This window comes from Pongo pygmaeus, chromosome 19, assembly GCF_028885625.2.
Source record: "Pongo pygmaeus isolate AG05252 chromosome 19, NHGRI_mPonPyg2-v2.0_pri, whole genome shotgun sequence".
Taxonomy (NCBI): Eukaryota; Metazoa; Chordata; class Mammalia; order Primates; family Hominidae; genus Pongo; species Pongo pygmaeus.
This window is the reverse complement of record NC_072392.2, coordinates 9,667,462-9,693,095: the sequence shown is the minus strand read 5'-3', so window position 1 is coordinate 9,693,095 and position 25,634 is coordinate 9,667,462. Positions and strand designations below refer to the sequence as shown.

At 45.7% G+C, this 25,634-nt stretch overlaps 1 protein-coding gene across 2 annotated transcripts in view; it reads right to left on the bottom strand.

The window, feature by feature from the left end:
- Positions 1-9,155: 9,155 nt before the first annotated feature.
- The window catches only part of USP43 (ubiquitin specific peptidase 43), an 83,781-nt gene continuing 67,302 nt past the window's right edge, over positions 9,156-25,634 (bottom strand). For both annotated transcript variants that reach the window (XM_054459042.2, XM_054459043.2), the window contains exon 15: positions 9,156-10,899. In XM_054459042.2, coding sequence (XP_054315017.2) covers positions 9,863-10,899 — 1,037 coding nt within the window. In that variant the 3' untranslated portion in view covers positions 9,156-9,862. The remainder of the gene's footprint in view (positions 10,900-25,634) is intronic.

The following is a 25,634-nucleotide window of genomic DNA, read 5'->3' as shown; positions in this document are numbered from 1 at the left end:
TTCACACTGTTGACTAATTTCTCACATCACCACTGCTAGGTGGGTATTACTGTCACTTCAATGTAGAGGAAACTCTGGCTCAGTCAGAAGAAGGAACTTGTCAAGGTCACAAACTAGGGAGTAGCAGGGCAGGGTGTGAGTTCACGTTTGGCCGATTCCAAAGCACATTCCATCATCCCTTTGCAAATGCAAACTCTTCATCTTTCAGAGATGTTTTCCTAAAAAACCCTGTGAGGTGTCAAATGACAGTATCCTAATTCTAGTGGTGTGCTGGTCTTGTGCTCTCCAAGAAAAAAAAGTCCCAATTTGTAACGTTTGCTGATTTTATTGCCATAAATAATTCCGCCATGGCTGATTTCAAGACTCGTGAAGCTCCTGAATCTTTAACAACTGGCTCTCGGGAGCTGGTACGAGCCCACTACAGCTCATCACTGCAGAGTTTCCATTTTACTGATGAACACACCAAGGCCCACAAGCATCCATTTGCTTGCCATAAGGCCACGTAACTAATAGCTAACCCTAGATGGGAACTTAGGACTTTTACTAAAAGACCCTTGATGGCTGCCACAACTCCCCTTGTAGACACCATGCCAGGTAAGGAAAGAAAAGCGCCACTACTGAAGACAAACCCCAAAATACCTTATTGAAAAGGGGACTGTTCAGCCAGCCGCGGTGAGTCACGGCTGTAATCCCAGCACTTTGGGAGGCCGAGGCAGGCGGATCACCTGAGGTCAGGAGTTCGAGAGCAGTCTGGCCAACACGGTGAAACCCCGTCTATACTAAATATACAAAAATTAGCTGGGGGTAGTGGCGGGCGCCTGTAGTCCCAGTTATTTGGGAAGCTGAGGCAGGAGAATCACTTGAACCCGGGAGGCAGAGGCTGCAGCGAGCCGAGATCGCGCCACTGCACTCCAGCCTGGGCTACAGATCGAGACTCTGTCTCAAAAAAAAAAAAAAGGGTGGGGGCGACATGTTCTTAAAATTTGATCTTATATTTTTTTCAGTATTCTGTCACTAACTGGGGTTCTTCATCCAGAAAATGGACTAAATGGAGGGGCCTAGATAAATGAGCAAATGAAAGAGAACATCAGAAGAGAAGAAGAAAAAGATAAGATGGGCGAAGATGAAGAAATGTTAGCACAGGTGGGAACTAAATGGACTAAGAGAATAATACTTCCAGTGTGTCTCTCACCTCTTCTCTCTGCAGCTCCATCTCACTGTCTTCCGATGAAGACCGGCATTTCCACAGGGTGGGCACATCGTCATACACAACATTCGAATCTCACATTTCCACCACCAGAGAGGAATATGGAGTCACCATTTCTGGCCCTCAGGACTGAAAACATACTTCTGAATAGCCCATGGGTCAAAAGAGAAATCAAAAGGGAAATCAGAGGGTACTTTGAACTGGATGGAAATGGAATGGAAATGAAAACACAACATAGAATTTGGAGAACTGGGGAAATTTATATCACTAAATGTCTATATTAGAGAAGAAAAGGGCTGGGTGTGGTGGCTCACGCCTGTAATCCCAGCACCTTGGGAGGCCGAAGTGGGTGGATCACCTGAGGTCAGGAGTTCCAAGAGCAGCCTGGCCAACATGGTGAAACCCTGTCTCTATTAAAAAATACAACAACAACAACAACAAAAACAAATCAGCCGGGCGTGGTGGCGAGTGCCTGTAATTCCAGCTACTTAGGAGGCTAAGGCTGGAGAATCACTTGAACCTGGGAGGTAGAACTTGCAGTGAGCCGAGATCGCGCCACTGCACTCCAGCCTGGGCAACAAGAGCAAAACTCTGTCTAAAAAAAAAGAAAAAAAAAGAAAAGAAGAGAGAAGAAAAGAGATCTCAGATCAATTACATCAGTGTTCACTAAAAAAAAATAGAAAAAGCAAATTAAATCCAAATTAATTAGGAGAAAGGATATAATAGACATAAAAACAGTAATCTCAGAAATGAGATAGAAATGAGAGACCCACCCCCCTGCCCCCCCCACACACACAAAATATCAAGGAAACCAAACGCTGGTTCTTGAGAAGATTTTTTTTAATTGATAAACTTCTAGCCAGAGTGATCAGGCAGAAAAGAGGGAAGACACAAATTACCAATGTCCAGGATGAGAGAGGTAACATTATTACAGATTAGATAGATTCCCACAGAATAATACTGGGATTTTTTGTTCCAATAAATTGAACAACTTAGATGAAATTTGCAAATTCCTTGAAAGATACAAACTACAGAATTCCCACAAAATAATATTGGGATTTTTTGTTCCAGTAAATTGAACAATTTAGATGAAATTTGCAAATTCCTTGAAAGATACATACTACCAAAAAAAATTGATAAATTGGACTGCTTCAAACTCAAAAACTTTGCTCCTCAAAAGACTATATTAAGTTAATAAGAAAGCAAGTCACTGGCTGTGAAAATATATTTCAAAGATACTTATGAAACAAGTCACAGGCTGGAAAAATATACTTCAAAGATACTTATTTCAAAGATACTTATGAAAAGGACTTGTATTTAGAGTATGCAAATAAATCTCAAGACTCAGGTTCGGTGAGAAATAAATTCGTGGATTCCATAGGCTGCTGGCTGCGGGTTGAACTGGCAATTTTTCCAGGTCTCTTATATGAAAGGTAAGGAATTGCTTGGTAAAGAGTGGGATATGACCATTGAAATTGGGATATCTGTGAGGATTCAAAAGGCTAGGACTCTGTTAAGTCTCTGGTCTCTTCTAAAATTACCCTTATTTCACTTCTTGTCTGATTAAATTATAGCTCCCTTTTTGGGAAAGGGCCAATCATTTCCCTCATGCCCCATCTTTCATTGTTTCTTCCTTAGTAACCAAAGTCAGAATTCAGCACAGCTTTTAGAATGAAATGAGGCTGGAAGTGGGAGGGGAGGTGCAGTGAGGGCTATCTAGCAGAAGCATTAGAAATTTTTTTAAATGGGGGCCGGGCACGGTAGCTCATGCCTGTAATCCCAGCACTTTGGGAGGCCGAGGTGGGTGGATCACCTGGGGTCAGGAGCTTGAGAACAGTCTGCCCAACATGGTGAAACCCCATCTGTACTAAAAATACAAAAACTAGCCTGGCGTGGTGGTGCATACCTGTAGTCCCAGATACTTGGGAGGCTAAGGGACAAGAATTGCTTGAACCCGGGAGGCGGAGGCTGCAGTGAGCCAAGATCATGCCACTGCACTCCAGGCTGGGCGACAGAGCAGGATTCTGCCTCAAAAAAAAAAAAAAAAAAAAAAAGGAAAGAAAACAGAAATTTCTTAAAATGGGGAAATTTTTTCAGGGGATGAATTTTTTGAGTGGTCAGCCAAGACAGACAAAATATAATTTGGGATACGACTCAATGTATTAATATGAATACATTCACCTACAGATCTAGTTTGAAAATCAGCCTGCTATGATTCTAAGGGCTTGCTGGTCTGGCTAACACAATTCAGACCTAATTGTGGTCATAAAGAAATGAAATCAAAAGACACGAATTAAAAGGCAGGAATTCAAAGACTTCAGCAGGCAGGGAGGGTGGTGTGGCTTTCCCTTGTGTTCTGCCCCCACACCACTTCTCACATCCCCCAGTGCTTCATCCTTGCCAGGAGTGACAGATAAAATGAAGTAAGCAAAGAGGTCCTTAAAAAGTACTTCATGGGCTGGGCACAGTGGCTCACATCTGTCATCCCAGCACTTTGGGAGGCCAAGGCGGGTGGATTGCTTGAGCCCAGGAGTTCAAGACCAGCCTAGGCAACATGGGAAGATCTGGTCTCTACAAAAATACAAAAAAATTAACTGGGCATGGTGGTGTGTGCCTGTAGTCTCAGCTACTTGGGAGGTTGAGGTGGGCAGACTGCTTGAGCCCAGGAGGTTGATGTTGCAGTGAGCTATGGTTGCACCACTGCACACTCTAGCCTGGATGACAATGGAGCAAGACCCTGTCTCTAAATAAATAAATAAATAAATAAATAAATAGCACTTCATGTCTGTACTCAAGTTAAATAGGAATTCTGCTGGATAGGAAGGCTGTTCAAATGAGGGTCTTGATCTTGGGAGCAATAGGAGAAGCCCAAAGTGGCCAAGCCCAGATCATGGCAATTAACCATTAGAGGTAAAGTGGACTGTCATGGAATTAGATCTCCAGGGATGGTATGACATGCAGAGAATGCTGGCGGTGACTTGGTACTCCAGAAGTTAAATTCACAGCCAGGCTACTCAGTTTTTTTTTTTTTTTTTGATATAGAGTTTTGCTCTTATTGCCCAGGCTGGAATGCAATGGAGCCATCTCGGCTCACCACAACCTCTGCCTCCCAGGTTCAAGCGATTCTCCTGCCTTAGCCTCCCAAGTGGCTGGGATTACAGGCATGCGCCACCACGCTCAGCTAATTTTTGTATTTTTAGTAGAGACGGTGTTTCTCCATGTTGGTCAGGCTGGTCTTGAACTCCTGACCTCGGGTGATCCCCCTACCTCGGCCTCCCAAAGTGCTGGGATTACAGGCGTGAGTCACCACACCCAGCTGCTACTCAGTTCTTAATTATTTCAAAGCAAAAATGCTCATGCATAGAAAACTAGATATCTAACCTGCGTTGAAGAGTCTTAACTTTTCATCTAATTCCCTGACCTGATTCAGTTCATGAATCCAGACTCCCTTAAATGACAGGATGGCTGGGTACTATCAAGGAAGAATTCTCTGTAACTCCACATCTGCCCCATAAAGCTTTCTCCCAGTCATTCCCAAAAGAAATACAGCCATTCGCCCGTACTGACACTAAGCCCCAGGAAGGCAGAACACCACTGAGTTTTGTCAGTCTCAACAGGAGCTTATGGTGGCCAGGTGATAAATGGATTCCTAACCTAAGTTTGCATCTTGGCAGGCCCAGTGGAAACGAGGCTCTTTCTTAGGATATTTCAATATTCTGAGTGTTTAGTTGACTGACCTCATCAAGTAACCAAATGCCCACATTGGTTTCCCCAATGTGGCCAAGTTGCATGTGATCCTGTTAAATTTCATAATACTTATAGTACCTAAAATTACCTTAGTTATGTTTACTGTTTCTTTGTCTCTTCCAACTAGAATAGAAATTGATTTAGGCCGTGCACGGTGGCTCACGCCTGTAATCCCAGCACTTTGGGAGGCCGAGGCAGGAGGATCACGAGGTCAGGAGATCGAGACCATCCTGGCCGACACGGTGAAACCCCATCTCTACTGAAAATACAAAAAAAAAATTAGCCGGGCGTGGTGGCGGGCACCTGTAGTCCCAGCTACTCAGGAGGCTGAGGCAGGAGAATGACATGAACCCGGGAGGTGGAGCTTGCAGTGAGCCGAGATTGCATCACTGCATTCCAGCCCAGGTGACAGAACGAGACTCTGTCTCAAAAAAAAAAAAAAAAAATAGAAAGAAAGAAATTGCTTTAAAGGCAAGGACCATTTCTCTAATTTACTACTACATTCCCGGAGCCTAATAGTGAACTCTCAAATGTTTATAGAATAAATTATGCGAGGATCAAGCCCATGTCACTGGAGAAATCTTTCCCAATCACTAAAGTGAATCAAAACAAAAGTGCATCCTTAGAAAAATCAGCAATCAGGTCACAAAGACTTAAAACCTGCTGTGTCTTGATTCCTATCACATCTCTACCCAACTCACCTTTTTGGTACAAAAGGTTAATGGGACTTAGAGAATAACTGTATCTATCAAAGACTTAATCAAGTAGTGGGACCAGATGTGGTCTCCTTGCTAGAATTAGTAAATACAGCTCCTGGCACTTGAGAATAAGCTATTGATCTGGAAAATGCATCTTTCTCCATGTTGATAAACAGAGAATACCAGAAGCAATTTGGTTTAACTGACAGAGTTAGTAGTACACCTTCAGAGGGGCAGCATGGTTTTTTCCAGTAATTCAGAGAAGGAACTCCAGAGCCAGGATTACCTGGGTTCAAGTCCTGGCTCTGCTACTTACTAGTTGTGTGACCTTTGGCAGATTACTTAATCTCTCTGTGCCTCGGTTTCTTCACCTGTGAAACAGATAATAGTACCTGCCTCAAAAGTTTATTATGAATTAAATGAGTTAATATTGTAAAGTGCTTAGAAGAGTGTCTTTCCCACAGTTAAGTACTGTAAAATGCTCATCAGTGGTAATTATTAACTGAGATCTCTGCAGCTCTAGGATGAAATCAAGTCAGCACGTGCTTGATTAGCTCACCATTCCTCAGGACATCATGCTGGTGCTGCCTCACTGCAGGTGATATCCTACTGATGAGATGTAGCTAGAACTGTAATTATATACTCCTATGGGCTATGGCCTCTCCTCCTTTAGACTTTCTGGCTTTCTTCTCTGATCCTGTAGGCCCTTGACGCTTTTGGCACTACCTATATGACTGCCCAGCCCAAGAGTCTGGACTTGCAAGACCTTCCTTCCACTAGTGGAAAAGAGCAGGAGTGGAGGATAAAGGAGGGGGGCCTCAAACCTGGGAGACTCTTTAGGAGTCAGGAATGGGCTGTGACAATCAGACCAGTGACCAAGTGTAGGAGATCGGTCAGGGTGATGGGAAAAATGGTAGAAAGATGCAAACCTTCTTGGAAGGGCGGGAGGTTTTACAAAGCTTCAGAAAAGGATTTGGCTGAAGGCAGCCAGATTCTCTCATCTGGTGCCTGAAAGCTTAGGTTAGATAACAAGGGGATGTAAAGAAACTGATCTAGATAAGTCCGTTTACTTAGGCCTTGGAACCTGGCCTTTTAAAAATTTTATTATTATACTTTAAGTTCTAGGGTACATGTGCACAGTGTGCAGGTTTGTTTCATAGGTATACATGGCCATGTTGGTTTGCTGCACCCATCAACTCGTCATTTACATTAGGTATTTCTCCTAACACTATCCCTCTTCCAGGCCCCCACCCCTCAACAGGTCCCAGTGTGTGATATTCCCCTCCCTGTGTCCATGTGTGCTCATTGTTCAACTCCCACTTATGAGTGAGAACATGCAGTGTTTGGTTTTCTGTCACAAGGAACCTGGCCTTTAGTCATCTGCACAGGACTGCTCTCTCTGGGGAGGGCGACCATGCTGATTACCCACAAGTGTGTTGACTCAAAGCCTTTGTCATTAAACCTGTGCTGAATAAATGCTCACAGGGCCGGCTTGTTGAGGCCGCGGCTGCTGACTCTTCACAGCACCCTCCTCGGGGTCTGTAAGTGGCCCGTCCCCTAGCCTGCTCTTTCACTGGATACCTGTGTCTGAGTGCCTGACTTCATCTGTCATTCAGCCAGGGTCTGCAGGTCGGACCTGGCAACCAAGCCTCAGACAGCAGGAACAGATCCAGGCAGAGGATCTGAGCTTCCAGAGGAAGAATGGGAGGCCCCTTTGGCCATCCTGAACTGGCTGCATCTCTGGCTATGCTCCTCTCTGGCTCAATGGCTTTCAACTCTTCTCTAACTCCTAGCTATAAATCCCCAGGATCTTTGTGGTAGGAAAAAAGCATCCAATGGTTCTCCCATGCTTTCTCCTCAAAGATCACTTGAGCAGAAGGCTGCAGCCTATCATCAGACACATGGCCAAGGTTGGAACCATGACCCTATTGCCTCCACTCCAGGCAGAAATTGGACTCAACCATTTCCCATGCTCTGTTCTCACAGCCTCTACTGGGTCCTTCTAGAGGGAGAAGCGACCTCAGGGAAGGGGATGCAAGGGTGCCTCAGGCATCCTTGTTGCGACCCCAGATGGATATATATCCACCAGGGGTCAAGTGCAATTGCCTCTTCCTGAACCTCCACAGTTCAGAGCCTGGAGTAAATGTGTTACAGAGAACACTGCTAAGGCCTGGGACCCTCTCGTGATATCCCAACAACCCAAGAGTATTCTAAAGGTTGAGTCCTTAGAAGAGAGAAGCCAGGGAGGTGCACGTCTGAGTTCCAACCCAATCTCTTGGAGGAGGAAGAAAGGGAGACTGAGCTTAGGAAAAGCATGGAAACTAAATGTGACAAATTGCTCTGAGAGTCAACAGAGGAGAAAGAACCAGATAAAGCAGGAAGACTCCTAGACTCCTATTTACCCAAGAGGACTTGGACAACCATGTCTTCCACAGTGCCTAAGCGTACATCAGTGTAAGACTTGAAGAGAACATGGACTTCTTTTGCAATGCAAACATACAGGTTTACTGGTATACATATTGTCCTCTGGGGTCAGGTGGCTGGGTCTTCTTGCTTTCTCTATTATCTCAGTTCTACCTTCTAACTGTTGCTCTGATCAAAGGTAAGTTGTCTTTTTCACTGGGGTAAAAAATGGACTCCATTCCTCCTTTTTTTTTTTTTGAGATGGAATCTCGGTCTGTCGCCCAGGCTGGAGTGCAATGGCTCGATCTCGGCTTGCTGCAACCTCCACCTCCTGGGTTCAAGCAATTCTGCTGCCTCAGCCTCCTGAGTAGCTGAGATTACAGGTGCACACCACCACACCCAGCTAATTTTTGTTATTTTTAGTACAGCAGCATTTCACCGTGTTGGCCAGGCTGGTCTCAAACTCCTGACCTCAGGTGATCTGCCCTCCTCGGCCTACCAAAGTGCTAGGATTACAGGCATGAGCCACCATGCCCAGCCCATTCTCTTTGTGAAGAGAAAAAAACATGTAGCAGAGACATGTCAATGAGTCATGCTATATGTATGAAGGAAGACTTAATTCTTGGGATCAGGTGTCTTTTTTTTTTAATCTTTTTTTCTTTTTTGAGAACAAATGTTTCCCGTCAAAAAAGGAAGTATTTGCAGAAGAAGGACTGTTTAAGTACAGGTGACCTCAACTGTTGAGCCCCAGGCCTGGGGTCAGGCTTAGCAGTTTCTAAGTAAGAAATGATAGGATATTTGTAAGAGTCGCTACTGAAGAGTGTGCAGAGCTTTAGGAAACGGGACAGTCAACTAAGAGTCTGTCAGGCAGATGTGGAACTCACATCTTTTCAAGTACAAGCCCTCCGGAGAGTGGCCTGAGGAGGCTTCCACTTCTTTAGAAAACAGCAAGTCGTTGGAACGAAAAGCACTTTTAGATTTTAGAAAGAACTCAAGTAACTACTTTCTGATAGCAATAGCAACGAACCAAGTTTACTCAGCAGGAATGAAACAAGGTCATTTATCAGACTTGACTTGAATAATTCAGACAGCCATGCATGTTTCATGGACAGGATTTTATTAAAATTGTACATAGATCTCATATTTAAATTAAAAAAATGAACATTTTTTTCTAGTACCAAAATAGTTATTTTTAAAATACCTTGAAAAACTTTAATACAATTTTTAATATATTAAATATTCACCTGAACTCTCAGCCATTTATCTCCCATCTCTCTTTGCTAGAATCTTGCCTTACCGTCACTATCATTCTTTTGTTTTTTTTTTTTTCTCTTTTTTTGGCATCTTTAATGCTTATCCCAGAAAAGCATTAAAAATAAAATATTTTTCTTTAAGTCCACAATTAAAAAAAAAAAAGAAAGAAAAAGGAAAAGCCAATGACAGTATTTGACATGACATTGAAGATTCTTATTAACCAGCCTCACCTTGTTTGCCCACATCCAAAACTCTTTAGTAAATATCAGTTCTTGCCCTGAAACTGGTAATACTGACCCAATAGCATCCTCTAGCGGCCAAACTGTAGCAAAGCACCCAACGATACAGGAAGGTTTTCGACCTTGGGTTATATGGACCTTGGGTGTTGGAAGTCTAGATATGGAGACCCCCCCACCACAAAAAAAATTTTTTTTTTTTTTTTAGAGATTACAAGACAACTGGATTCCTGGAAACCCATTCTCAACACAAGCTGCCTACAGTTGCTTGGCAAAGTCCCAAGAATGCCAGCATCACACAATACTGACACGCTCCATCAAAAGCTGGACTCCGGTAAGGTTTTCTTTCGACCTAAAGAAAGAGTGTGGTATTTGACCCTCTGAAAGGTGCCATAAGAAGCCTGCTCCCCTGGAACAGTCCTCTGTGACATGCCCAGTGCACTGCCTCTCGGGGCCCTGCTGGCTTTACGAGGGAGGCGGAGAGAGCTGGGGGCTGACCAGACATCCCTCTCGAGCCGGCTGCCCAGGCCCCTGGCCAGGCCCTCTGGGATCCTGAGGGCAGGAGGTGAGCCTGCAGCCTGCCCATCCATGGCAGGACTCAGCCTGCCACTCACCAGGGAGACGGGGGGCACCTGTGGAGAGACCTCTGCCCTCTCATTCCTCCTGTTCTCCTTCTTCCGAAACACGGACCTCAGAAGGGTGAGTGTCCCCTGCAGGGGTCTGTCTAGCTCAGAGGTGCCTCGGCGACTGTCTTTGCTGTTTCCAGAGAATCCCATATAGGGGGAGGGTGGGCTGCTTTTGCTTCCCATCTGGAAGCTCTCCTTCCAGTTCATGGCCTTCTGGCCCTCCAGTCGAGCTGGTTTCTCATGCTCCACCGAAGGCATCACAGTGAGAGGCAGGTCAAACTTTCTGGGAAGCTTGATGTCCTGCCCTGCATTTTCCTTGAGTTTCCTTGCGGTGTTTGGACCATCTGAGTTTCCAGGGGCCAGACAGTGGTTGGATTGAGCCGACGGACAGGGTACCCTGGCTGGACCTCTTTCAGTGGCCCGCCCACCATCTTCGCTGTTAGCAGGAAGGGCAACGTTGGACCTCGGCGATGCTGACTTCTCATCCTCACCCGCAGTGCCCGTCAACAGCGACACAATGGACTGGCTCGTGGACCGAGGTCTTCGTTTGGATTCCAAGTACTCCACCAACTCGACGGAGGCACCTGGTGGTTTCTCCTTGGATCCAAAGGACCACCGCAGAGGCATGGTCTTGAATGGTCCCTGCTTGGCTCGGGAAGTGGTGGGTGCCTTCATGCTAATGCTTCTGCCTTTCACGCCCCGTACCAAACGCCTGGGCTCCAACCCTCCTGAAAGAGACAGAGAGACTGTCAGTGTAGAAGCCACCCTACAGCTGACATGCCAGTCATCTAACGTTCACTGAGCACCTCTGATGTGGAAGGCACTGTGCTGGGCACTGGAGACACAGCAGTGAAGAAGCCACATAGGGTTCCTGCCTTTGGGGAACAGCAATGGTTTCACCCACTCTTCCTCAATATCCACTTACGTTTGAAGCCACAGGGTAAGCCAGTGCCAAAGAAGGTATCTACATGCTGGGCAGCACAGACACCTGGCAAAGCTCAGTCTCACGGGCATCTAGCCCTAAGAATGAACATCAGTTTCATCCATCTTTAAATATTCCCATGAAACGGGATGCCCAGCAAAAGTTCCTGCTTTTCTAGGTCATATTAGGTCCTTGTACCTTTCAAATCCAAGAATCTCAGATATCCTACCCTGGGCGAAAAAAGAAAAAAAAATGGTATTAAAAAAATATGGCAAAAACCACAATTACTTTTGCACCAACCTATACAACTTGTAAAAATATATACACGTGCGTGTTTATGCATGCATGTGAAAACATACAAATAAGAATAGAGAAATAAATGCCAAAAACAAGGTGTGGGTAGGGCCATGGCAGTGCTGTTTGTGATGGATTTTTTTTCTTAATTCTTTCCTACATCTCAACATTTCTAAAAGGAACATACGTACAACCAAGGTTGTGTATTTTTGCTTAAGAAATTCTCAGTTTTGGGAGGCTGAGGTGGGCGGGTCACGAGGTCAGGAGTTCGAGAGCAGCCTGACCAACATGGTGAAACCCCATCTCTACTAAAATACAAAAATTAGCTGGGCGTGGTGGCACATGCCTGTAAATCCCAGCTACTCGGGAGGCTGAGGCAGGAGAATCGCTTGAACCCGGGAGGCAGAGGTTGCAGTGAGCTGCGATCATGCCACTGCACTCCAGCCTGGGTGACAGAGCAAGACTCCGTCTCCAAAAAAAAAAGAAATTGTCAGTCATCAGTCACTGTACCATTAAAATGCCCTGTTTTACATGATGTCTGCAATCACTGAGAAAGAAATCTTCAGCTGAAACACACAATCCACATGGCACAAGGACAGTCACACACATTTGGAGAAAGGTTGCAGGGCAAGCTCTAAAGTCTGCCCCACGGGTGGCCACTCTCACTGTGCCACTTCATCATAGTGTTTGAGGGTGCTATGGACTAAAGGTTTGTGTCCCCTGAGATTCATACACTGAAGCTCTAATCCCCAAGGTGATGGTATAAGGGGGTGACGCCGCTGGGTGGTAATTAGGTCATGAGGGTGGAGCCCTCGTGAATGGGATTAGCGCCCTTCTAAGAAGAGGTTGAAGAGCTAGCCAGCTCTCTTCCTGCCATGTGAGGACACATGAAGCTGCCTGCAGCCTGGAAGAACCTCTCCAGAGCCCCATCATGCTGGCATCCTGATCTCAGACTTCCAGCCTGCAGGACTGTGGGGAAGAAATGTCTGTTGTGGATAAGCTGCCCAGGTGTGGTATTCTGTTCTAACAGCCTGAATGAACTATGAAACAGAGAAGATCCAAAAGGGAGCAGAACTGCTCCTGTGAAAATCCCCTTGTCAGTGGCACAGCCAACACAATGTGTGACACAGAGAAGGGCCAGAGATTGTCAGGTGCACGGGTGAGAGCTCAGGAAAGGCAAAGGAATGAGGTGCAGGGGAGTGAATGCTGCAGGAACACGAGGGAGGCAAGGTGCACATCGACCAAGCACCCCTGGAGAAGTGGCTGGAGCAGGAAGAAGCAGAAAGCCCATGACCTCCAAAAGGAGTTAGAAAGCATCTCAAGGATGTGACTTTCCAGGTTTTTCATACAGAATGTTTGATTTTTTTCTTTCCTCAAAGCATTTCTTTAGATTAGCCAGTCATAGACATAATTTTACCCAAAACACTCTGTAATTTTGGTTTAGATTGACCTTATTAAATTCCCAGCCCTCAGGGGGTGGGGAAGAAATGTTCTGGGGTCTGAGATGTGTGTGAAGTTTATTTCCTTTTTTCTCTTCCACAGCCCTGGGAAGGGCAGAAAGGGACGCTTTGTATTAGTAGGACAAAGCTGTGACTTTTAGCCTTTCAAAATGAGAGCATGTTGCCTGGAGCCCCGGCAGGTGGCGAGAGGAGTTGGCAGCTGCCTGAAATAGCAGTTCTTCCTTTCTTCCTGGTAGGAAAGGCTCTGAGGCCAGGGCTGACATCAACGCCTGAGCTACATTTTATGGGAACCACAGATGCCCACAGAACTCATGTCTCCTCTTTCTCGAGACGGCAGTGAAAAAGCACCCCTGCTCTCTTTATTCTCCTTCCATTTATCGGGCTAGGATAACAGGATCTGAGACAGTGATGGCTTTAATAAAATTGAGAAATAAACAGCATAAGAACAGAAGGGAATAAGAGGCCCCCACGCTCACATCACACTTCCTCTCTACTAAGTCACTTCCCGTCCAGGGTGGGTGCAAGTCCTGGTACCCCTCCCCCGGGGAGATGCACGAACCTTCTGGGATGCTGGGAGACAGATGCTGAACACGGTGGTGTTCAGAGACCCCTGGGCACTAACTCTGGTTCAACCACTGCCCCACCCCACCCCAAGAAGATTCTGTTTCCAGCCAGTCTGGCTTGAATGAGAACCAAGAAGAGCCTAGAGCCTTACACTGCATTAAAGACACAGGCCGTTAGGTTCTTCCTGAAGGTTATATAAGCCCCACAGCATTCATAATGTGCTTCTTGGACCCCACAAGAGCCCCCTCCATGCAGATGGCGCCAGTGCAGCTGACGGGCTCAGTCCCCTGACACCCCCTCCACACCGCAGCTCTGGAGCCAGCAGATGCTGCTTTGAGTAAGGCCACATCTGTTCCTGTCCCTGTGCAGCCACCTTGATTTCTACATGACTATTTTTATTTTTGGCTAATGAAATATGCATCAATCCATACTCAGGTGTTTTGTGAACAGGGCTGGGGACCTCCTGGTGCCATGCTTAGTGCCCCCCGCCACATAACAAGACTTTTCCTAGTTGAGTACCTTCTGTCTCTTCAAGGGCTTCCATCATGCTTCATACATCTACCCGCTTACTCCTTCAAAAAATATTTAATAAGCACATACCACGGGCCAAGGACTGTCTTCAACACTTGGGATACAGTTGAGGGAAAAAGAATATGGTGCACCTGTCTTTATGAGGTTTGGCAAAAGCAAGAATACATGATACCATACAATGCTTCTTTTCTTTTCTTTCTTTTGTTGTTGTTGTTGTTGTTGTTGTTTTTGAGACAGAGTCTCGCTCTTGTCCCCCAGGCTGCAGTCCAGTGGTGTGGTCTTGGCTCACTGCAACCTCCACCTTCTGGGTTCAAGTGATTCTCCTGCCTCAGCCTCCCCAGTAGCTGGGATTACAGGCGCCCACCACCACGCCCGGCTAATTCTTGTATTTTTAGCAGAGACGGGGTTTCACCATGTTGGCCAGGCTGCTCTTGAACTCCTGACCTCAGGTGATCCACCCGCCTCGACCTCCCAAAGTGCTGGGATTACAGGCGTGAGCTACCGTGTCGTGCCACATATGATGTTTCTTGAGCCGTGTACAATTACTTCACAGCCTGATGACCATTTCTGCGTGGAGGTCAGGGTGCAACCTGGGACAAGCCTACCCCCCAACTTTCCTCTGGTCCCCGTTAAGGTAAGAAAAAGCTACACCGATGAGTTGAAGCTTCTCCATCTCCGAGACTGAACCAGCAGGACGAAGCGGGGAAGAAAAAGGCTGGCTGTCACACCACCAGCTCCCGGGAGCCAAAGCTGCTGCCCTTTTCATCACTCCAAGAGCCACTGCCATACAAGAGAGGGTGGGGCAGAAAAGAAAACAGCAACACGCATGAGGGGGTCTGGCAGTCAGAGAAGAAGAATCACCAGAACCATCAGAGCAGGCCGCTGATGAAACAGAGTCACCAGAGGAAACGTGACAGCTTAAAATAATCAACAAACTTGCATCTCAAGGAAGAGACTGAAAAAACAGGGATTGAAAAATGTGACTGACCTAGAGATAGAAACTACAAGGGAGGCTGGGCACGGTGGCTCATGCCTGTAATCCCAGCACTTTGGGAGGCCGAGGCGGGCAGATCACAAGGTCAGGAGTTCAAGACCGGCCTGACCAACATGGTGAAACCGCATCTCTACTAAAAATACAAAACCCTGTCTCTACTAAAAATACAAAAATTAGCCAGGTGTGGTGGTGCGCACCTGTAATCCCAGCTATTCATGAAGCTGAGGCAGGAAAATCACTTGAACCCGGGAGGGGGAGGTTGCAGCGAGCCAAGATCGTACCACTGCACTCCAGCCTGGGCCACAGAGCGAGACTCCATCGCAAAAAAAAAAAAAAAAAAAGAAGAAAAGAAAGGGAGGGAGGGGAGGGGAAGGGAAGGGAGGGGAGGGGAGGGGAGGGAAGGGAAGGGAAAAGAGAAGAGAAAGAAACTACAAGGGAAAAGGCAGGACACTCAGAAGATAGATCCAGGATACTCAACAGCAAATCACAAAAACGTCAAAAGCAGGAGAGACAATCATTAAACAAAAACCAAAAGACATTTCTCTAAAGACAGGCCTGAGTCTGTAGAACAAAAGGTACCCCCAAGTTCTAGGTAAGGTTGAAGAACAAAAACCCGCACCTAGGCATATTCTGGGAGAATTTCTAAACTCCAAGGTCAAGGGGAGGATCTTAAAAGCTTCCCACCAGAAAAAAACAAGTGACTCTCCTGTAAACAAAAAAAGCCTAGGCTTCTCACCTGCAACCCTGGGGCCTGGGAGGCTGTGGGAAAACAGCTTCAGATGCCTGAGAGAAAAGGACTGCGACTCAAGAGTCGTGCAACCAGCCAAGCTGCCATTCACTGCCAAGTGAAAGGAAATATATGCGGCTGGGCAAAGATTTTGAGAACATATCACACACACTCGAATGAACCAGACCCACCACCTCAAGATAGGGAGTGACAAAGAGGAGAAAAATAGTGGTGCACAGTGGACACTGCAATCCATGTACTGTCCGCCACCCTACATGCAGGACAGACGGCTCAGAATGTGTCACATAAAGCTAAGTGCTGCAAGGGGAATTCTGGTAACAGTCTGGAATAGAAAGTACTAGGCCCTGTCAGCAAAATCTAAGAGTTTGCAAAAGAGACCAGAGGGGGCACATGAAAGTCTTTCAAAGCTCTCATTTTGGGGGGAATGACAGGGAAAAGAGTGACAACAGATGTGTTATATATTTCTCATCTGATCGGGGGAAGGAGAGAAAACAGTGGTGATAGAGCACCTTTCAGGAAATAATTGGCTTCTAAATACTGAGAGGGAGAAAGTAGCAATTAACAAATTGCTACTTTGTAACCTGAGCGGCAAAACTTCCCAATGAACCAGGAAACAAAGAGTGACTTGCTGGCATCAGCAACAATAAGGAAAGGAAAAGAAGAAACAGCCATATACAATCTTTAAAAACGAAACGAACAAAATCAAGTTTCACAGCTGTTACGTTAAGTCGGCACAGACTGAAGGCTCCAATTATAAGACGGCCTCTGAATTTTTGGTAAAAAGAAAACAAAAAACCCAACACCAGGCTGTTTACCAGAAACCACTTAAAACTAACTCAAAACGAAAGGTTCCTAAAGCCCAAGAGAGAGTCAAAATGATAGCAGGCAAATGCGAAAGAGAGACGGCAAAAAGAAAGAAGAAAAGGGAGGGATTATTAAACTTGGACAAAGTAGAATTTAAGGTTGAAAACATTAAGCAGGGATAAAGAGCCACATTATGATAAAAAGCACAATTTTTAAAAAAAGATCTAATAGTCATAAACCCATAGACACCTAGTAATAAAGCAACTAACAAGATAAAGCGAAAATTATTCAAATGCAAGGATTACTTGATTAAAGATACAGCTAGGCTGGGTGCGGTGGCTCACGCCTGTAATCCCAGCACTGTGGGAGGCCGAGGCAGGTGGATCACCTGAGGTCAGGAGTTTGAGACCAGCTTGGCCAACATGGTGAAACCCTGTCTGCACTAAAAATACAAAAAAAAAAAAAAAAAAAAAATTAGCTGGGTGTGGTGGCGGACGCCTATAATCCCAGCTACTGGGGAGGCTAAGGCAGGAGAATCGCTTGAACCTGGGAGGTGGAGATTGCAGTGAGCCAAGATGGTGCCATTGCACTCCAGCCTGGACAACAAGAGCGAAACTCGGTTTCAAAAAAAAAAAAAAAAAAAAAAGATACAGCTATACAGGAAGGTTTCAACATATTTCCTTCCTGCCAGGAGTCCCAGAGAAGGTACATTTAAAGACATAGGGGACTTGAATAGACAATGAACTCACCTAATTTAATAGTTATGATATAAAGCTCACATCCCTCAAATAGACAATATACGTTAGTTTATACGTGCACAGAGCATTTACAAAAGAGTAATCATGTACTTGACCACAAAAAGGGACTCACGTGTGACCTTGTGGCGCAATGGTAGCACGTCTGACTCCATAAAGGGAATAATTTTTGAAAACCACATTCTTGGATCACAATCCACAAAAATCAAAGAAGAAAGTTGACCAAAATAATCTGAAAGAGTTGAGACTTCCAGATAACCTCTAGATCAAAGAAGAAATCAAAACCGAAATGAAATACTATCTGGAAAGTGCTGAAAAAGAGAAAAACAAAACCTTTGAGGCCCAATAAAAGCCATAGAGGAAATTTATCATCAGAAGCGCCCATACTGAGAAGCTGTGAAAGCTTAACTTTCAGGGCACCTTATTACCAGGAGGTCTCGGGGAAGGACTCCTAGCCATTTTTTTTTACATACTCATGGTTGTATAAAAATTGCAAAAGTAAGATGTTTTTATATTCTTTTTCTTCTAGAACCTTCCCCCACACCCACCTCAATTATATAAGTTGCAGTCTCCAAAACACTTGGATCCGTTCATTTTGGTTTAAGATTCCTTCATTATTATGATGATCATAACCAGGGCTACCAGAAAGATGGTGTTCTCAAGCTGTCAGCATTTCTATACAGAGAGCTGCTGGCGCTTTGCAGTGGTGACTTTTTACTGAGCGGGACTGCTCCTGGGCATTGCAGGACACAGCATCCTTGCGTCCAACCCGGGGAATAAATGCCAGTAGTCACCTCTATTAATTTTGACAGTCAAAAAAACCCAGCTGGGCGCGGTGGCTCACACCTGTAATCCCAGCACTGTGGGAGGCCGAGGTAGGCAGATCACCTGAGGTCGGGAGTTCAAGACCAGCCTGACCAACACAGAGAAACCCTGTCTCTACTAAAAATACAAAATTAGCTGGGCGTGGTGGTGCATGCCTGTAATCCCAGCTACTTGGGAGGCTGAGGCAGCAGAATTGCTTGAACCCGGGAGGCAGAGGTTGCAGTGAGCAGAGATTGCACCACTGCCCTCCAGCCTGGGCAACAAGAGTGAAACACCATCTCAAAACAAAAAACAAAAAACAAAAAGCACCCTCTCCTACATATTTGCAAACTCATGACGGTGGGAAGGAGAGGTGGTACCAACCACTATTTGAAAACTGATATGCTAGATTTTTGTCTTGCCCAGGTTTAGTAAGAATAAAAAAAAAAAACAACTGGATTTTTCTTTTTCTTTCTTTCTTTCCTTTTTTTTTTTTTTTTTTTTGAGACGGAGTCTCACTCTGTCGCCCAGGCTGGAGTGCAGTGGCACAATCTTGGCTCACTACAGCCTCCACCTCCATCTCACAGGTTTAAGTGATTCTCCTGCCTCAGCTTCCCAGGTAGCTGGGACTACAGGCACGCGCCACCATGCCCAACTAATTTTTGCGTTTTTAGTAGAGACGGGGTTTCACCACATTGGCCAAGCTATTGAGAAACTCCTGACCTCAAGTGATCCTCCTGCCTCGCCCTCCTAGTCTTTCTTTTTTTTGAGACAGGGTCTCACTCTGTCACCCAGGCTGGAGCAGAGTGGTGCGATCAAGGCTCACTGCAACCTCCACTTCTTGGGCTCAAGTGATTCTCCAGCCTCAGCCTCCTGAGTAGCTGGGATCACAGTCATGTGCCATCATGCCCAGCTAATTTTTGTATTTTTAGTAGAGACAGGGTTTTGCCATGTGGACCAGGCTGGTCTCGAACTCCTAGCCTCAGGTGATCCACCTGCCTTGGCCTCCCAAAGTGCTGGGATTACAGGCGTGAGCCACCGTGTCCAGCAAACGCTGGATTTTTCAACCATCTCAGAACTTCTAAAACAGGTTTCAAAATCTGTCACTATTTTAGTCAAACCCCAAGAGGGAAAGCTCTCTTAAGAAGCAAGGCTCTTGCAGTCTCTCTCCACGTGAAAGCGACTCTAATCTGGAATGTATGTCTACAGAGCCTGAGAGCCAAGACCTGGCACCCAGAGGGAACGGGTCTATTTCAGCCCCACCACTTTCTAGCGGTGAGCTTTACAACCAGGTGCGACTGGTTGCTTCACACCAAGTCTCAGATATCCCCTTGGTAGGGCTATAAGGTCACCTCTCCCAAGGGTTTTGAGGACTGAATTAGAGAATGTGAGCAAAATGCCTGCAAGGATCTGCAGGACAGTTATCATCCCTCCCCTAGCCCTCTCAGGGGTCTCTGAGGAGTTTTTCTAGAGCTGTGCCTGACATCTGTCTGAATACCATGTGAAAAATTTGGACCATCCTTTGAAATCACCTCCTCCTGGGAGGGTGTCAAGCACATTTCTCCTTGGGAGAACCGAGAAATGGCCTGAGGTACTTTGCCATTAAACAGAGCTGGGATGAATTTTTGAGCTTATCATAGGCAATGCTGACAGGGATGAATGAGCTTGAGAAAGAACATCTTTTTTGTTGTAGACACTTTTTTTTTTTTTTTTGACACGGAGTTTCACTCTTGTTGCCCAGGCTGGAGTGCAATGGTGCGATCTCAGCTCACCGCAACCTCCACCTCCTGGGTTCAAGTGATTCTCCTGCCTCAGCCTCCCGAGTAGCTAGGATTACAGGCATGAGCCACGGTGCCTGGCCATAGACACTATTTTAAACGTGCAATCATGAAAATATAAGGGGAAAAGAAATGTCCAGCCAGGACAAGTCAAAACATACTGCATGAAATAGTATGCCTGCACAGAAACGGATTCTTTTTTTCTTTTTCTTTTTCTTTCTTGAGACGGAGTTTTGCTCTTGTTGCCCAGGCTGGAGTGCAATGGCGCGATCTCGGCTCACCGCAACCTCCGTCTCCAGGGTTCAAGCAATTCTCCAGCCTCAGCCTCCTGAGTAGCTGGGATTACAGGCACACACCACCACGCCCAGCTAATTTTGTATTTTTAGTAGAGACGGGGTTTCTCTATGTTGGTCGGGCTGATCTCGAACTCCCAACCTCAGATGATCTGCCCACCTCGGCCTCCCAAAGTGCTGGGATTACAGATGTGAGCCACTGCTCCCGGCCCAGAAACGTATTCTAAGGAAATCAGACAACTCCAAGATGCACAGACATGCTATGAGTGTCATGTCTGCTCATGAAATTTTGGCAGCCCAAATGCCACACGCTGGGGAAGGAATTAACTGAACTCTGACACATAAATCACTGTAAACCAGAGGGGTGGACTCAATGAGAATCTGAAACCAATTGTAGCTTTAAGATCCTATCATCATCTCTATTCACTCACAAATATGTAACCAGAGTCTGGTACATGCCTGGTATAGTAAGTCTTTGCAGCATCATTGATAGGCTCTTAATAACCTGAACTTGAACTTGAAGAAAACAACATATAACTAAACCAATTTTCCCATAGACTAATTGATATAAAAAATAGTTAAGCTCCTACAGCATATTTCTCGTCCCAAAAGCATCGCCAAACTTCTAAATAAAGACCCAAACACTTCTACTTTTAAACATTAAAATAAATGTGAGCTATGGCTGGGCGCGGTGGCTCACACCTGTAATCCCTGCACTTTGGGAGGCCGAGGTGGGCAGATCACGAGATGAAGAGATCGAGACCATCCTGGCCAACATGGTGAAACCCTCGTCTCTACTAAAAATACAAAAATTAGCTGGGTGTGGTGGTGCGTGCCTGAAGTCTCAGCTACTCGGGAGTCTGAGGCAGGAGAATCGCTTGAACCCGGGAGGCGGAGGTTGCAGTGAGCTGAGATCGCGCCACTGTACTTCAGCCTGGCAACAGAACAAGACCCTGCCTCAAAAAAAAAAAAAAAAAAAAAAAAAAAAAATGTGAGCTATACATACATTTAAGAAAAGTAACAAGTAAGATAATTATTTGCCCACTTATTCCAGCTCAGGATCATGAATGGCAGGAATCAGCCCTGGATACGCCCTCTCCCATTTCAGGGAGACTTGCACTCACACTGAGACCGTGCAGACAATCAGATCACCTAATGTTATATTTTTAGGATGTGGGAGGAAACTGGAGCACCCAGAGAAAACCCACGCAGACATGGGGAGAATGAGCAAACTACATTCTCCAGTAGTCCCGGCCAGTAATCAACTATTTTTTCTCATCAGCATTATAGCAAAATGACTGCTGAACAAAATGACATTTTTAAGGGCCTGCTGTATTGCATTGGGTACTTGGATACAAATGATGACATAAACTATAAAGAAATAAGCAGCTGATGAATACACACACACACACACACACACACACACACACACACATACACACACAGTGCCCAAGCAATTCCACTCCTAGGTATACACCCAACAGAAATGCAGACATGCGGACACCAAGGACAGGATCAAAAATGTTCATAACAGGACTACTGGTAATGGCTGCAAACCAGAAACAACTCTGAAACTGAACCACAATATAAAATGTAAACATGTAAACTATTCTTACAATGTAAGGACTTTTTTTTTTTTTTTTTGAGAGGGAGTCTCGCTCTGTTGCCCAGGCTGGAGTGCAGTGGCGCCATCTTGGCTCATTGCAACCTCCACCTCCTGGGTTCAAGTGATTCTCCTGCCTCAGCCTCCTGAGTAGCTCAGATTACAGGCGCCTGCCACCATGCCCAGCTAATCTTTGTATTTTTAGTAGAGACGGGGTTTCAACATGTTGGTCAGGCTGGTCTCAAACTCCTCACTTCAGGTGATGTGCCCACCTCGGCCTCCCAAAGTGCTGGGATTACAGGCGTGTGCCACTGCACCCGGCTCAATGTAAGGAATTTTAATAAGGGAAATGGTGAGATTTGTCAAGTAGCAGACATTGCAGATATCTACATGACAAAACTTGCATTGGATTTTTGGAGAATCCATAAATAACTCAAGAAACCATAAATCTGTAACAACTCAGGGAGCTCCCCTTGATGACCAGGCCAGATTTCTCCAGGTCAGACCACAAGGCTGGCCTCCGCAACAGATTCCAGCCCATGAATGAACCTGCAGAAAGGAGGAGGTGGTTCCCCTACCTCACCCTGCACCCCCTCTTCTTCAAACCCCTGTTTGCTTTTTTATTGACAGTCGTCAACAGACAACAGTTCGCTCTCTCTCTCATAAGTAAATTTCTGTGCAGAGAACTATGTATCTCCAAGCTGTTTTTTTATTTAAAACAGTCATGATTGAGAGAGATACAAGGGAGCAGAGTGCTAGAATATTCTATTTTTTAATCTGGTATATAAGGATGTTCATTTTATGAAAATTTATCAGCTGTATACTTAATATACTTTAAGTATTGAAGGATTAATATACTTTACTTACATATACTTATATATATTATATATAATTGTATGCAATATGTAAAGTATACTAATCACAAGTATATATAATATTTCTATTAAAATTGTATTTAAAAAACCAAGTTAGGACTTAACAAGAAATAAGGAACTAAAAAAAATAATTTGAACATGTTACCACTTTCTGGCTGAAGGAACACAAAGGCTAAATAAAGATCACACACACACATAGACATACATACAGGCACAAACAATACACACACAAGCACACTCATACACACATACGCACTCACATACACAGACAAATACACACACAGACACACACACAGATACACAAACACAGACATACACACATATACACAGATACATACACATAGACACACAGAGACACACACACAGACACATATACACAGATACATATACATAGACACACATAGACACACACACAGATACACACACACACACAGAGACATACACAGACACATATACACAGATACATACACATAGACACACAGAGACACACAGATACACAGACACACACACACAGAGACACACACATAGACACAAACACACAGACACAAAACTACACAGAGACACACACAGACACACACACATACACACAGACACACACAGGCACATACACATAGAGACACACACACAAGACACACACACACAGACACACACAGAGACACACACAAAGACACAAACACACACAGACACACACACAGAGACACACACACACATAAAGACACAGACACACACACAGGCACAAACACACATACACAGACATACAGTTCTTACATAGTAATGCTGGGTTTTTTGTTTGTTTTTTTGAGACAAGGTCTCGCTCTGTCACCCAGGCCGGAGTGCAGTGGTGTGCTCACAGCTCACTGCAGCCCTAACTTCCCAAGCTCAAGAGATCCTCCCACCTCAGCCTCTTGAGTAGCTGGGACAACAGGCACATGCCACCATGCCTGGCTAATTTTTTATAGAGATGGGGTCTCACTATGTTGCCAGGGCTAGTCTTGACTTCTTGGACTCAAGCGATCCTCTCACCTTGGCCTCCCAAATGCTAGGATTCCAGGTGTGATCTGACAATGCTCAGCCTTAAGGACTTTGTTTCTGTGGTTACCTCCTTGTTCCCAGCACTGTCATCAATATCTCCCTGTAGACCTGATCATCTGAATGCATCTCTACTATCTCATACTTAGCTGTCAGCCCGCCTTCCTTCAGTCACCTTGCCTGGTGGAGTGTGTAAGCACTGCTACTTCCTCCACCCCAGCCTCTGGTCTACCTGCTGCAGGCAGGCCCCCCTTCTCTCCAGCCATGGCAGATGCTCCTGGCAAGTCACCGGTGGCCTTCCAGCCTGATGGAATCTACCCATCCTCACCTTACTCAGCCTCTCAGCAGCATCCAGTACAGTTGGCTGCTTCCTGAAGATTCTCTTTTTTGCATCTGTCAACCACACTCACCTGGTTTTCTTCTCCTCACTGGCTGCTCCTTCTCAGTTCTTTTCTTGGCCTCTGCGCCTTTGCTCAACCCTTAGATGTTGGAGAGCCCCCAGGTTTGGTCTCGGGTCTTCATTTTTTTTTTTTTTTTTGAGATGGAGTCTTGCTCTGTTGCCCAGGCTGGAGTGCAGTGGCGCGATCTAAGCTCACTGCAACCTCCACCTCCCAGGTTCAAGCGATTCCCCTGCCTCAGCCTCCTGAGTAGCTGGGAATACGGGCGTGTGCCACCACGCCCAGCTATTTTTTTTGTATTTTTAGTAGAGACAGGGTTTCACCATGTTGGTCAGGCTGGTCTCAAACTCCTGACCCCATGATCTGCCCACCTCAGCCTCCCAAAGTGCTGGGATTATAGGCATGAGACACTGTGCCCAGCCTTCATTCTTTCTCATCTGTACTATTTCCCCAGGGGAGTTCAGCCAGCACCGTTCCATCCATGTGCTGATGACTCTCAAATATTTCTCTCCACTCCCCAGTTATCACGTTGATGTGATGTCTTAGCAGGGTCCCCTAACCCCTGGGCTGTGGACAAGTACTGATCCATGGCCTGTTAGGAACCGGGCCACAGAGCAGGAACTGAGTGGTAGGCAAGCCAGCGAAGCTTCATCTGTACTTACAGCTGCTCCCCATCACCTGCATTACCGCCTGAGCTCCGCCTCCTGTCAGATCAGCGGGCGTATTAGATTCTCATAGGAACACAAAGCCTATTGTGAACTCTGCACGTGAGGGACGTAGGTTGCATGCTCCTTATGAGAATCTCATGCCTGATGATCTGAGGTGGAACAGTTTCATCCCAAACCATCCTCACCCCGAGTCTGTGCAAAAATTGTCTTCCATGAAACTGGTCCCTGGTGCCAAAAATGCTGGGGACTGGTGTCTTACAGGATTCTCAAAATGACTATGTCAAAAAATTCTTGACTTCCCTCCAAAATGGACTGTTCCTACCCAACTTTCTCCCACCTCATTAACTGCGCAGCTCTTCCCCTCGTTATTTAGACCCTAAGCAAGGAGTTATCCTTGACTGTTCTCTTTCCTTCACACCACACACCCCACATCAGCAAATCTTAGCAGCTCTAGCTTCAGTATACATCCAGTTTGACCATCTCTTATCTAACATGCTAGTTCAAACCACCACTGTCTCCCACCTGGATATAACCATGTTAGTCTCCTGAATGACCTTCCTACACCCCCACTCTTGCCCCCTGTGATGTCTTCTCCACACAGCAGCCAGAGTAGACTCTCTAAAAACTATAAATCAACCACTTCCCTGCTCAAAACTAAAGTAAGCTTAAAAAGTTGATTTTATGGAGGTAGGGAGTAGAACGATGGTTGCCAGAGGCTGGGAATGGGCACAGATGAAGAGAGGTGGGTTAATAGGTACAAATAGGCCAGGTGTGGTGGCTCATGCCTGTAATCCCAGCACTTTGGGAGGTCGAGACGGGCAGATCACGTGAGGTCAGGAGTTTGAGATCAGCCTGACCAACATGATGAAACCCTGTCTATACGAAAAGTACAAAAATTAGCTGGGCGTAGTGGCAGGTGCCTGTAATCCCAGCTACTCTGGAG